Source organism: Littorina saxatilis, linkage group LG17 (assembly GCF_037325665.1).
Source record: "Littorina saxatilis isolate snail1 linkage group LG17, US_GU_Lsax_2.0, whole genome shotgun sequence".
Taxonomy (NCBI): Eukaryota; Metazoa; Mollusca; class Gastropoda; order Littorinimorpha; family Littorinidae; genus Littorina; species Littorina saxatilis.
In genome coordinates this window covers 30,273,201-30,288,623 of record NC_090261.1, presented here as the reverse complement: position 1 = coordinate 30,288,623, position 15,423 = coordinate 30,273,201, and the positions used below count along the sequence as shown (strand labels likewise).

Here is a 15,423-nt window from a genome sequence, read left to right as displayed (position 1 = left end):
TGTGAAGACCCTGGAGAGAATTGTGAACGAGCGCCTCAGGTGGTACCTGGAATCCAGGAACCTCCTCGCCCCTGAACAAGCTGGATTCCGACAGTTCCGCAGCACTGAAGATCAGGTCACTTACCTGGCGCAAGAAGTTGAAGATGCCTTTCAGGAACAGAAGCTGGTCTTCGTCACCTGGATAGATCTTCAGAAGGCCTTTGACAAGGTCTGGAAAGATGGACTCCTTGTAAAACTGCTGAGGAAAGGCGTGTCCAGCAACATGTACCAGTGGATTCGCTCTTACCTCTATAACCGCAGGGCAAGAGTTAACGTCGACCAGACCAAAAGCAAGAAGTTCCTCCTTCGTCATGGCGTCCCTCAGGGCGGAGTCCTCTCCCCCACACTCTTCCTTCTCTTCATCGACGATCTGGTGTCTGAGATGCCCAAGGGGATCAAAGCTGCTCTCTACGCAGACGACCTTGTGATCTGGTGCAAGGAGGAGCACGCAAGTACTGCCACCTACAGAATGCAGCAAGCGGCAGATAGGCTGAACGCATGGGCAGAAGATTGGTGCGTCTCCATCAACAAGGAGAAATCCTCCACCACCCTATTCACACTGTCGCCAAAGCAGAAAGCCGGAACCATTAGGCTTGGTGGAACTCCTCTGAGAGAGGATGAAGAAGCAACGTACCTTGGTGTCACCTTTGATAGACGGCAGACCTGGAAACCACACATTGCACAGGCAGAGACGAAGGCCCGGCGCAAGCTAGCCATACTCAGGAAGCTGGCAGGTACCACCTGGGGAGCGAACGAGAAGATACTGAAGACAGTATACCAGGGAACAATCAGACCCCACCTCGAGTACGGCTCCACAGCGTGGTCAACCTCAGCCAAGACAAACCTGCAGACCCTTGACCGTGTGCAAAACCAGGCCCTCCGACTCATCACTGGTGCAATGAAATCCACGCCCATCAAGGAAATGGAGAAGCTTACCACCATCCAACCCCTCTGTCAGAGAAGAGAAGCCAAGACTATGGTACAGGCCGAGAAGCTCAAGTGCCTACCCGACCACCCCATGAAGCACAGACTGAGCAACCTCACCAAGAACCGGCTCAAACGGAGCAGTTTTGTACACGAGAGCAAGAGACTTTCTCGACAGTACAGGGAAGTCCTCCCACAGAACACTCTACCTCTGACTCAAGAAGAAGAGGAAACCCCCAAGGCAACAGAGAAACCAGGAATCCAGATCTGCACCAGTGTTCCACATGTTACCTCAGGAGAAGATCAGAATTACACAGCTCGACAGGCACTCACCTTAGCCCTGATCGACGAACAGTACCCAAAAGAGGCGTGGATCCATGTATACACTGATGGATCAGCAACTAACGCCGTGCTCAATGGAGGTGCAGGCATTCTCATCCAGTTCCCTGGAGGACATACAGCTACATCCAGCGTTGCCACTGGCAAACACTGCACAAACTATAAAGCAGAAGCAGAAGCTCTCATGCAGGCCGCCTCCTTGGTTCAGGACTCCGCAGACCCTTGCTACCAAGTTGTCTTCCTCTCGGACGCCCTTTCAGTCCTTCAGGCCCTAGAGAACGACAAACTCCCACAGCTGGCCAAAGCATTACAGATGGTCAGACAAACCAGAAGAGTTGTCCTCCAGTGGATACCAGCACACTGTGGGATACCAGGAAATGAAAGGGCAGATGAGCTGGCGAAAGAAGGAGCCGTGGAAGACCAACCTGAAAACAGTGTCAGCTTTAGTGAGCAGAAGACAATCATCAAGGCATTGATGAGGCCAAGGACAAACAGAGATGACTACCACAGAGAGCAGCAAGTCAACCTCATCAGGCTGCGTACTGGCCACAACAGGCTCAATGCTCACATGAACCGAAAGTTCAAGCTGGCGCCATCACCAACCTGTGCCTGCGGTCAAGAAGACCAAACAGCGGAACACATCTTACAGCGATGTCCCTTACTAGATGAGGAACGAAAAGAAGTGTGGCCGTCACCAACTCCCTTGCAGACCAAACTATACGGCAGTCGACAGGAGTTGGAGAAAACGACAACATTTATCACCAGTGCTGGACTGATTGTGTAACCTCTGCGAACGCCAAGAAGAAGAAGAAGAGTTTCGTGAAGTGTCCTCTGACTCTTCATATAATGGAACATTTATGCCCAAGTTTCTTACATATATGGTCTTCCTCACAACTTGGGTTTGTTTTTCAGATGCCGGTATCGTAGGATCATGTGGCTCATTGTGCAACGCACTTGAACAGAAAACAGGTAGCCAGGCCTTGGGTGTTGTCTGCGACCTCCTTTGTGACATTGTTGGCATTGAGGAGTTCGTCAAGCTTATCCAGAAGTAAGTTTAAGAGTCTGGTCAGTGCTTTCGCCAAATGTTTCAGTACTAAATCAGTATATGTATCATATGAGTAGTAAACTATCATTAGTCAGTACCGGGCTCTGGGACAAAAAGGGTGGCCGCTAAGCACTGCAATACAGTGGAGACCACATTTTAACCCGGCCCCCGCCTATCCTTGGCACAAAGGGTCAAAAATCCAAAAAATAAGCCCTTAAAAAAATAAGGCCTTATTTTTGAAAATATGCCCATATTTTTGAAAATAAGCCCTTATTTCTAAAATAAGGCCTTATTTTCCATTATTAAGGCCTTAAATCTTTAAGCCCTTAAAAAAATATGGGCATAAAAAAATAAGCCCTTATTTGAAAATAAGGCCTTACGAGAAATAAGGCCTTATTTCTGTAAGGCCTTAATAAAAATAAGGGCATAAAAAAATAAGGGCATAAAAAAATATGGGCATAAAAAAATATGGGCATAAAAAAATATGGGCATAAAAAAATAAGGCCTTATTTTTTTGACCAATCATGAAGCTGAATAGAATTCGGCTGCGCCGCTCATGCGCAGAGATCTCATAACAAACATGGCGAATGGGGGGTTCAGAGATCGTGATGAATTTTTGAGAAGAACTTGTGCTGAAATTGCAAATTGCGAGAGAATTGGGGTTTCCGATGAGGTGTATGTTCGCTCAAGATAAGCATTGTTTACATGAAATGACTGTTTGATTTATATCAGTGTAACAATCATCTTGATCTTGCTCTAGCTCCGGATGCGCAGTAGCGATGCGCAGAAAAATATGGGCATATTTTTTTTAAGGGCTTATTTTTTTATGGGCATATTTTTATAAGGGCTTATTTTTTTAAGGTCATAACAGAAATAAGGCCTTATTTCCGTAAGGCCTTAACAGAAATAAGGCCTTATTTCATTATGCCCTTATTTCCTTATGGCTGTAAATATTTAAGGCCTTATTTCTAAAATAAGGCCTTATTTATAGAAATAAGGGCTTATTTTCAAAAATATGGACACATTTTCACAAATATGGACACATTTTCACAAATATGGGCATATTTTTTTAAGGGCTTATTTTTTGGATTTTTGACCCTTTGTGCCAAGGATACCCGCCCCCGCCCCCTCCCAATTTCAGACTACCTTGATCCTATTAAGACCTTGCTTTTTCAGATTGTGTTTGTTCATTACCCTTGTCAATTTAAGGGAGGGGGGGGGGACCTGCAGATTTTGGAATCGAGAGAAGTTCGTCCCCGCCACGTCAGAAGTATGATTATGTCAAACTGCACAGCCATCATCATGGAGTAAGATTTTACATGAAAGGACGAATAGATAGCCTGTCAACCTACATAATACATAGCAACCACTGAGACAGAAATGGTTGAACTTAAACTGAAATAGACCAGGCTTGCTTGACATTAATTTACAGTAGCTTTAGCAGTGCGGATGTGCTCTGACTAATGTTTGTTCTTTTGACCTTCAGGGCTGACCTTGACCCCATTTACTTCTGTGAGTTGCTCAAGACCTGTCCTATCAACGATAACGGTGATGCCACCATCACTGGACTCTCCATCGACCCAGTCAAAGGACCTCAGGGTAAGTTTTGCGTGTGTGTGTGGTGTGTGCAAGTTGATACCATTTGCGAACACTCGAGTCCATAATCTCCGTTAAGGCACTCAGAGCAAGTTAGAGGAGTCTCTGTTTCTTGGTCTGTGCTGATGTGTATGTGAATGTGTGTTCGAGAGAGAGAGAGAGCGCGAGCGAGAGAGAGAGCGCGAGCGAGAGAGAGAGAGCGAGCGAGAGAGAGAGATGGGGGGGGGGGAGAGAAAACAGAGAGAAGGACAGATGGAGAGAGAGCAAGAGAGAGCCAGAACACACACACACACACATCATAATGATACAGTTTTACCCCTTGCCAGGGATAGTATTATACTTAATCACACCTAAAGAAGATCAATATAGCCTAATCTTGGTCAAATCATGTGTCTTCTGAAAGGACCCCGCACCATCAGCTTTACCCTCAACTCTAAGAACGGCACTGGTACTGGTGAGCTGGTTCTGCTAGTCAAAACTGTGGATGGGATGCCTATTGGTAAGTTGTTGCAACTTGTTACACTGAATTATGAATACAAACCATACTCAGTGAAAATAAAAACAGTGGCGGATTTAGGGGGGGGGGGCTAAGGGGGCCCGGGCCCCCCCTTCAGGGAATAAAGAGAGAGAGAGAGAGAGAGAGAGAGAGAGAGAGAGAGAGAGAGAGAGAGAGAGAGAGAGAGAGAGAGAGAGAGAAAGATTGATTGATTGATTGATTGATTGATTGATTAAACTTTATTACAGAAGGATGGAGATTTTAGGCGTTGCCTAGTCTTACAATCTGTCCTTGCTAACTAACATGAATACAAAACAGAACATGAAAACATTATAAGAGCAAAAAAAGTTGACGGCAAAAATAATCATACATATGATAATAAATGGCATTTAAAGGCAAAGAAAAAGTTATAGTATTTGATACTATTAAATACAATAACAGCAATAGAAATATGAAAATAGAAATAATGGTAATGATGATGATGTCATAACGATAATAACAATACTAAATGTAATTAAAAAAAATAACAACAATAATAATAATGATAATGATGATAATGGTTGTAATAATAATAATAATAATAATAATAATAATAATAATAATATTGATAATGATACTAATATATTTGCTGATAATGATGATAATAACAGCAATATGATGATAAGCAAGCAACAAACAGCAAGTCAAGTGTACTCAAAAGTAAAGTTTAAAAGAAAATTTTTTTTAAAAAAGTCACGAGCAATAGAAACATATAGTCCAAATGAAACAACAACGGCAAGCAAGCAAAATAACAAACAGTAAGTCATTTGTATTTTACAAAAGATACCGACAACATAGCAAAAGGAAGAAAAGAACTACAACAAAGGATATACCAACACAACAGTAACAACAGAAACAGCAACCCTGAAAAGAGACTGCTATAAGATAACCGGTATGTATAACATTAGGACGGTTTAATACATCGGAGTAAACCCATTTTGAATCACCACTAGGGTGGAACGCTCCACTTGGAATCAGATTTGAAACAAATGTCTGTGTATTTGCTTTTTAAAGGCTTTGACTGATGGAATATATTTTAATGCTGTTGGAAGTGAATTCCACACTGATGACCCTGAAAATGCAAGACTAGACTTGCACAAATCTAGTCGGGGCGAGGTGGAATGAATTTACAAACCATACTCAGAGAGAGAGAGAGAGAGAGAGAGAGAGAGAGAGAGAGAGAGAGAGAGAGAGAGAGAGAGAGAGAGAGAGATGATTAAATGAGCTCAGATGGCCCTAGATTGCAGCATTTTGCGTCCTTGAAAACACAAAATTCCGGGGGGTAATGCCCCCGGACCCCCCTATCATGTTCGGGCGCTTCGCACCCTCAATTAGGGCGCTTGGCGCCCTCAATTCAGGCGCTTCGCGCCTTCAAGTTTGTGCAAAAAAGTGTGGGTGCCCCCTCCTTCCTTAAGATCATCCGCCCTTGAAAAATAAACACAATTAAAGACTCTCTAGTCTCCTTATGAGAAAAAAAAGTAAAATTCGGTATTGTCAACTTTTCTGGTCTGTAAATCTGTGAAAATTTACCCCTGTTTTAAGACTCCTTCCTTTTCAAGACCCAATTTTCTCAGAATTTGTGGGGTCTCAAAACGGGGGTTTCACTGTTACGTTAAAACAAGTTTGGCTTCGGCAGTCGGCAAAACGGTGAAGCTTATTTGAAGTCTTTGGCCGCTTTGCTGTCATTTCAGCTGTCTTCTTCTTCTTCTTCCTCTGCGTTCATGGGCTGAAACTCCCACGTACACACTCGTGTTTTGCACGAGTGGAATTTATGACCGTTTTTACCCCGCCATTTAGGCAGCCATACGCCGCTTTCGGAGGAAGCATGCTGGATATTTTCGTGTTTCTATAACCCACCGAACTCTGACATGGATTACAGGATCTTTTCCGTGCGCACTTGGTCTTGTGCTTGCGTGTACACACGAAGGGGTATAAGCCACAAGCAGGTCTGCACATAAGTTGACCTGGGAGATCGGAAAAAATGTTCACACTTAATCCACCAGGTGGCCGCGGCCGGGATTCGAACCCTCGACCTTCCGATTAAGAGGCCGACGTCTTACCACTCCGCATTTCAGCTGTCATCAAGTTTCAGTTGCCACACTTTATCACGATTTATAAGGAAAAGGACCCCAAGGACCATCAATCATTTCATAAACTGTTATTTTGGGGGCAAATATGTTGAAGAAAATAACTCTTGGTAGCCATGATCACTGTGAACACTTACCATGCACTGAGATAGTCATCATGACTGGCGGAGGTGCGAGATGACCGAGCAATGTTCTATGCACACAGAGGTCAATATGCTGATGAAGGCAGAACATTCACAGCGGAGAGGCAGAACACTCAAAAGCCTTCCCTGCCCCGAATCACTTTGCTCCGAGATCAGAAGTCCGTACATGTATATATGGTTACACGGGGACGGGTAGGGGCTTGCATCTTAAAGGCAAAGTAAGCCTCCCGTAACCCATCACAGATACTGTCAGGCTTTTTTTTTTTATCAAGACAAGATCAGTGCAATTCGAAGTTTTCAAAGTTTGAACAAAGAAAATCCCGGAAGCAGGGTCACGCAAAACGTCTTTCTCGTAGCAGACCACGGTTCTGCCACGGACCTAAATTCTACTGGATGGCTGTCTCAGGATCTAGGTCACTTTAGTGGGAATATCGGTCAACTTCGAAACCTGGGGACCAGCCACTTCCGGTTCGCCTTTCAGAGTAATGAGATTGCTGGGGCCGTAGAATTTTTCATCCAGTTTTGTCCTTTTTTTTCCAAAATTGATATTAGTCGGAAGAAACAAGCACACGTGTGGTACGTGGGGGTATTTCCCGGCGAGTTTTCAGTGTTGTTGTTGTTGTTGTTGTTGCGAAGCGAAGCGGCTTCCCAGTGCGGAAGGCAGGCAGTGTGTGCATCAAACAGTGTTGTTGTTGTGATGGATGGATGAGTGAGTGATGAGGGTGAATGAGTTAGTTAAACTGTGACTGAATATCTATTGATTGATTGATATTAAAGTGAACATTAGGGGGGGGGGGGGTTAGAAATGCACCATTGTGCACTCGCCTTGATGTAAGGAACACTACTGCAGTCTCCAGCAGCTTCAAAGTGGGTTAGACAGGCTCTTGATAAAGACTGAGGCAAAATGTGCCAAATCACACATTGTCTTGTAAGAAGGAAAAATCTTCATTTGTCACCTTTCTGCACTTTTTTGACTTTGAGTGCATAGCCACAATGGTCACAGACAAGATGCATCAAACAGATTTGAAAAAGACCCCAAACTGAACTTGTTATGACTATTTGTAACCCCTCTCACCTTTTTGACTTGGCCGTACCCAAGCAAAAAGGCTAAAAAAAATCATAACTAATTCCATGTTGACTTTTTGGTGGGGTGGACCGATTGTTCCAGACTCGCCTTGATTAGAGCAACACTAGTGCAGTGTCCAACAGCTTTTAAAATTTGTTTTGACCTCTTGACAATGTACATGTAAACATGTAACCCTAATCCCTGACTGTTCTTCTTCTTCTTCTGCGTTCGTGGGCTGAAACTCCCATGTACACTCGTGTTTTTTGCACGAGTGGAATTTTACGTGTATGACCGTTCTTTACCCCGCCATTTAGGCAGCCATACGCTGTTTTCGGAGGAAGCATGCTGGGTATTTTCGTGTTTCTATAACCCACCGAACTCTGACATGGATTACAGGATCTTTTTCGTGCGCACTTGGTCTTGTGCTTGCGTGTACACACGGGGGTGTTCGGACACCGATGAGAGTCTGCACACAAAGTTGACTCTGAGAAATAAATCTCTCGCCGAACGTGGGGACGAACTCACGCTGACAGCGGCCAACTGGATACAAATCCAGCGCGCTACCGACTGAGCTACATCCCCGCCCTCCCTGACTGTTGTGTAGTATGAAAAAATCTTCATTTTTCCCCTTTCTCCACTTTTTTGAGTGTCAGTGCATAGCCACAATGGTCACAGAAAAGATGCAGCAAACAGATTTGAAAAAGACCCAAAAGTGAACTTGTTATGACTATTTCTAACCTTTCCCACCTTGTTCACTTGGCCGTACCCAAGCCAAAAGGCTAAACAAATTCATAACTAATTCCATGTTCACTTTTTGGTGGGGTGGACCTATTGTTCCAGACTCGCCTTGATTAGGGCAACACTTTAGTGCAGTGTCCAACAGCTTTTAAAATTTGTTTTGACCTCTTGACAATGTACATGTAAACATGTAACCCTAATCCCTGACTGTTCTTCTTCTTCTTCTGCGTTCGTGGGCTGAAACTCCCATGTACACTCGTGTTTTTTGCACGAGTGGAATTTTACGTGTATGACCGTTTTTTACCCCGCCATTTAGGCAGCCATACGCTGTTTTCGGAGGAAGCATGCTGGGTATTTTCGTGTTTCTATAACCCACCGAACTCTGACATGGATTACAGGATCTTTTTCGTGCGCACTTGGTCTTGTGCTTGCATGTACACACGGGGGTGTTCGGACACCGATGAGAGTCTGCACACAAAGTTGACTCTGAGAAATAAATCTCTCGCCGAACGTGGGGACGAACTCACGCTGACAGCGGCCAACTGGATACAAATCCAGCGCGCTACCGACTGAGCTACATCCCCGCCCTCCCTGACTGTTGTGTAGTATGAAAAAATCTTCATTTTTCCCCTTTCTCCACTTTTTTGAGTGTCAGTGCATAGCCACAATGGTCACAGAAAAGATGCAGCAAACAGATTTGAAAAAGACCCAAAAGTGAACTTGTTATGACTATTTCTAACCTTTCCCACCTTGTTCACTTGGCCGTACCCAAGCCAAAAGGCTAAACAAATTCATAACTAATTCCATGTTCACTTTTTGGTGGGGTGGACCTATTGTTCCAGACTCGCCTTGATTAGAGCAACACTTTAGTGCAGTGTCCAACAGCTTTTAAAATTTGTTTTGACCTCTTGACAATGTACATGTAAACATGTAACCCTAATCCCTGACTGTTGTGTAGTATGAAAAAATCTTCATTTTTTCCCCTTTCTCCACTTTTTTTGTGTGTCAGTGCATAGCCACAATGGTCACAGAAACGAGGCATCAAACAGATTTGAAAAAGACCCAAAACTGAATTTGTTATGAATATTTCTCACCTTTTTTGGACTTAAAAAAATTTGGCAAAAAAACCACACCCAAAATCTTCATTTTTTTCCTTTCTTCACTTTTTTTGACTGTCAGTGCATAGCCAGAATGGTCACAGAAAAGATGCATCAAACAGATTTGAAAAAGACCCAAAACTGAATTTGTTATGAATATTTCTCACCTTTTTTGGACTTAAAAAAATTTGGCCCAACAAACACAGCAAAAATCTTCATTTTTCCTCTTTCTTCATCATTTTGTCAGATCGAATTCATCCTCGTCCTGTGAGGGAAAAAAACCGTCTATGAAATATTCATAGTTGTTATACGAATTGAAAACAAAAAGGCTATTAATGAGAACACAAACAAGCCAAAGTTTGCAAACTACTAGCTTAGTAGGAAAGTCTGCAAGTGTACTGTTGAACAACTCAGTACAGTCGACAAAGCGAGTATTTACGGCGACAGGGAGAATAAAAAACGTAAGAAAGATTTTCAATATTATAAAATCAACAGTTCATAAGTTATACGCGGAAAACATAGTAATAGCTTTCATTTTACCCGAAGAATGTCGTCGACGTTGAAATTTTTGCAGACGAAATTGCTGGTGGAATTGAAACCGGATGTGATCGGTCCCTAGCAGTTGGTTTGACCTCGTTTCTCTCACTGCCTGACAAGGCGAGAGAGAGAGCGCGCACTGAGACAGCCATCCAGTAGAATGTAGGTCCGTGGTTCTGCATAGCGCAAGTTCCTCTGAACGGTCATCGCCATCGCTATAGTTCGTGTAAATCGCAGCCGTTTGTTGCGTTTTAGATTCCACAATAACGTGCTATTGCAGATAAGCTTACAGCGAGTCGCATTGAAATCACAAAATGACGACTAAATTGTGAAAAAAGGGAAACTGGATCACACGGGTTCACGATGGCTCAGGGGCAAGATAACCCACGCAAAAATAAATTCTTTAACAAGAACGGCAAAGCCCATACGACTCACATGCTTGACCTTGACCTTTACATGACCTTGACCTTCAGGGTCAAGGTCAAATAACTAAACCTAGCAATGACATCATACACTAAGAACTGCTTTACACATTTTTCCTACCAAAATACATGTGACCTTGACCAAGGTCAAGGTCATCCAAGGTCATGCAACACAAAGCTGTTAATTCAAGACATAGGAAGTACAATGGTGCTTATTGGCTCTTTCTACCATGAGATATGGTCACTTTTAGTGGTTCACTACCTTATTTTGGTCACATTTCATAAGGGTCAAAGTGACCTTGACCTTGATCATATGTGACCAAATGTGTCTCATGATGAAAGCATAACATGTGCCCCACATAATGTTTAAGTTTGAAACAGTTATCTTCCATAGTTCAGGGTCAAGGTCACTTCAAAATATGTATACAATCCAACTTTGAAGAGCTCCTGTGACCTTGACCTTGAAGCAAGGTAAACCAAACTGGTATCAAAAGATGGGGCTTACTTTGCCCTATATATCATATATAGGTGAGGTATTCAATCTCAAAAACTTCAGAGAAAATGGGAAAAATGTGAAAAATAGCTGTTTTTTAGACAACATTTATGGCCCCTGCGACCTTGACCTTGAAGCAAGGTCAAGATGCTACGTATGTTTTTTGGGGCCTTGTCATCATACACCATCTTGCCAAATTTGGTACTGATAGACTGAATAGTGTCCAAGAAATATCCAACGTTAAAGTTTTCCGGACGGCCGGACGGACGTCCGGACGGACAACTCGGGTGAGTACATAGACTCACTTTTGCTTCGCATGTGAGTCAAAAATTGCTCGCTCCTTACGGAGGGCACCTAAGATGTTCTCAAGCGGTGAGTGTTTAACTAAAAGGGTGTGTGTACTGTGTGTAAAGGCCTAGGCTGACAGTGTCTGTGGTGGTTTACGGGAGGCTGACTGTGCCTTTCGTAAATCAGAGGCGGTTCTAAAAAGAGGAGCTCCACGTTCTATATTCCTGTCCTGTTCTATGCACACAGAGGACAGTATGCTGCTGAAGGCAGAAAACGCAACAGCCTTCCCTGCCCCCCAGTCCTTGAGCCTCAAGGCAGAACAGGATCCCAACTGCGACCCCAGCCAAGGACCCTGCGAGCAGTGGCTTGCTGGTAACTACACCCTGATGATTGGTAAGTGCCTTCCCAAAATAGAAGATTTTCAAAAAATAACTCTGTCCAGAATTGTATTATGGGCTGTGGAATAGTTTACTTGGTGACAGGTGAAAATTATATGAGCTCTGATATGCATGTTGCACCTTGGAGTTCATCACCTTGGATGACTGTCTCCTCTACCGCCAGATCCGCACCTTTCAAGACCACCTTACGCTGCAGGCAGACCTAAAGAGCTTGAAAGAGTGGGCCAACCAGTGGGGGATGAGGTTCAACGCTAAGAAGTGCTTCGTCCTCTCCACCAGATCCACATCCCACTACTTCTACAGCCTCGGAGACACCATCCTCCAACAGGTCGAACAGAACCCGTACCTCGGCATACAGATCTCAGCCGACCTGAAGTGGGGCCCCCACATCGCCAGTCTCTGCAAGAGGGCAGGATCTACCCGGGCCTAGGCTTCTTACCGTCCGGAACCTCCGGAACTGCCCACGTGAGACTCGTGAGTGCCGTCGCCTTGCCTACATCACTCTTGTCAGGTCCACCCTTGAGTACGGGGCGGTGGTCTGGGACCCCTACTACAAACAAGACGTTGAGAGACTCGAACGCATCCAACGCCTAGCCGCTAGGTTCATCACGAAAGACTACGTGTCCAAGGACCCAGGCTGCGTCACCAAGATGCTAGAGTACCTCCAACTTCCTGCACTCCAGGAACGCCGTCAGCAACTTCGCCTGACGATGCTGTTCAAAATCATCAATGGACTTGTACCTGCCCTACCCCCTGACTCCTTCCTCACCCCGGTGAGCGTATCTCGGCGCCGCCGAGTCAAGCCTAAAGCCTACGAGGGGTATGAGAGCCAAAACATTCTCCAGAGACAGGCAATCAACAACAGCCGCTGTTTCAAAGCTCCTCCCTCAAAGACAGATCAATACAGGAACTCGTTCTTTATAAAGACAGTGATCGAGTGGAACAATTTGAGCGAAGCCACCGTCACCTTGACCACGCCCAGCTCCTTCTCATCGGCGTTTGGGGGGCAGAAACCAGTGTGAGAGCCTCAGCAGTTTTTACCCAGTTTTTAACATTGTAACATAGCATTTTTTTTTAACTGTACTTGAAAAGCCTACATTCTAGGGCAAACGGACTAAAACCGCAAGTACAGCAGCAAGAAGACCAGCTGGAGTTGTACACTATATCCACCTTGTGTACAGTGAACTCTTAAGACTCTTTTAGATGCGCACACCCAAAAAAACGTCACGTTGATAGTCGTCGTCGGCTTCTGTGGCGCACCCGCCAACCACCAACCCAGGCGGGTTATCCAGATCCAGATCCAGATCCAGATCCAGATCACACACACACACACACACACACACACACACACACACACACACACACACACACACACACACACACAAACTTTGATTTTGCTTTCAGGTTAAATTTGTAAACACCTTCTTTATTTTCTACTTTGATTGATTGTTTCAGCAAACTAAAAAAAAATATTATCGGCAACAAAAACTTGGATCGGTCGAGTCACGGCAGACACACATATTTTGCTTCGCTGACCTACAAACCGTCATCTTCCTACTATCTCCCCTTTAAACTCATTCAGTCTTCCCCAAGCACCCTCCACCTTTCCCTCCCCTCCCCAATCTAACGCCCCCCCCCCCCCCCCCCATTTTAAAATCAGTTAGGACAACTACTGATTGACTTAATGACTTGACCACAACAACTTGAGGATTACTTCGTCGCCTTGTGCTTGACATCTTGGGTAGGTGTTTGTCGTTTTTAAAATCCCCTAATTTGTTTCGCCGGAGCGCCGGTGGAGATTTTTTTCATTTTCGTGTCAGTCGCCCGGATGATAAACGAGGTGCCAAGGGAGATTACTGCCTCGGCTTATCTTTTTGTCGTCTGCTGATAGGATGATCCTTTCCACGCATCGGGCAGTGTCTACGTGATTGTCGTGTGGACGGTTTGTGGTCTTGCACGCTGGCTTTTTTAAAAAAAATGTTTACAAAGTTTTTAAGGTTTACGATGTTTTTCTTCCACAGCTTTTAAGGTTAACGATGTTTGTTTGTTTTCTTTCACAGCTTTGTTTGTTTTTCTACCGTAGGGATATTGATGGCTCTGCCTAAAAATAAAACCCAGACTTGAACAGACAATAAAACTGGGATATACCACAGACCCGAAGAATGGAATTGCATTGTATTAAAAAACAATGTACAATACCAAACCAGCCATAATAACAGGTAAATAAAGAAGGAAAAAAACAACCGAAAGGCAAGGCAGGCAAGGCAGGCAAGGCAGAGAAATTATTCAAGAAACCCCATGGGGGTACATGAAAATACAAAACAAAAATACAAGAACCAGAAAGAAATGCTGTTTTAACATACACATAAACGCATTCCGATGGAAAAAAAAGAAGAAAAAAACGAAGAAAGATTTCATAACTCAAAAAAAGAAATTACCAGGTTATGACTATAATCATTTGTACATATCATTGCGGAAACAAAACAACAGTTAACTGATTATATTATTTTAAAATATCACGACAATACGACAATGGTTGTGTCACTACATAAATATCAGCACCAATTTAGAATTATTTTCAAATACATTTTATAAAATGAATTAAGATTAAACAAAACTTTTTTCTCTGTTGTAGAAAACGAAAATTGGAATTTAGTAACACTAGGATTATTGCGATACTTAAATGTAATAAAGAAAGAAAGAAAGAAAAAAAAGAAAGAAAGAAAGAAAGAAAGAAAGAAAGAGAGACCGAAAGAAAGAAACAGATAAATAAATGAACGAACAAAGGTATATCAATAAAAGCATAAATATATTAGTAAGACAGTAAATAAAATAGTATATCAAAAACAAAAATAATTCAGTGCTACAAATTCCGACCGACAAAAAGACTTAAAGACTTAGGGCCTACGTGACGACAAGGTAAAAAAAACAACTACCAGCAACAAAAGCCATACCCTCAACAAAAGAGACATGAAACATTATGAAAGTAAAAGGAAAAACAGTCTTCATCTATTCCTTAAAGAGCACCAAACAAAAAAACTAGAGCAAAGATAACAAATTTGACAATGACAACAACATAGCATTCTGTCGTTAAAAAAAAGAAACAAGTCGCGTAAGGCGAAAATACAATATTTAGTCAAGTAGCTGTCGAACTAGTCACAGAATGAAACTGAACGCAATGCCATTTTTCAGCAAGACCGTATACTCATAGCATCGTCAGTCCACCGTTCAGGCAGTGAAATTGACAAGAAGAGCGGTTTAGTAGTTGCGCTGAGAAGGATAGCACGCTTTTCTATACCTCTCTTCGTTTTAACTTTCTGAGCGTGTTTTTAATCCAAACATATCATATCTATATGTCTTTGGAATCAGGAACCGACTGATGAAAGTGTTTTTAAATTGATTTGGACAATTTAATTTTGATAATAATTTTTATATTTTTAATTTTCAGAGCTTGTTTTTAATTCAAATATAACATATTTATATGTTTTTGGAATCAGAAAATAATGGAGAATAAGATAAAGGTAAATTTGGATCGTTTTATAATTTTTTATTTTTTTTTACAATTTTCAGATTTTTAATGACCAAAGTCATTAATTAATTTTTAAGCCATCACGCTGAAATGCAATACCGAAGTCCGGGCTTCGTCGAAGACTACTTGACCAAAATTTCAACCAAT

The 15,423-nt window shown here is 43.0% G+C and overlaps 2 protein-coding genes across 2 annotated transcripts in view; one reads left to right on the top strand and one right to left on the bottom strand.

Moving 5' to 3' along the window:
* LOC138952025 (transmembrane protein 179-like) overlaps window positions 1-15,423 on the bottom strand; it is a 180,955-nt gene that overhangs the window by 103,902 nt on the left and 61,630 nt on the right. The window lies entirely within an intron of this gene.
* Window positions 1-15,423, top strand: part of LOC138952024 (countin-3-like) — a 34,121-nt gene that overhangs the window by 4,804 nt on the left and 13,894 nt on the right. Inside the window, exons 3-6 of the mRNA XM_070323599.1 lie at window positions 2,215-2,350; window positions 3,834-3,946; window positions 4,347-4,442; window positions 11,596-11,742. Coding sequence (XP_070179700.1) covers window positions 2,215-2,350; window positions 3,834-3,946; window positions 4,347-4,442; window positions 11,596-11,742 — 492 coding nt within the window. The remainder of the gene's footprint in view (window positions 1-2,214; window positions 2,351-3,833; window positions 3,947-4,346; window positions 4,443-11,595; window positions 11,743-15,423) is intronic.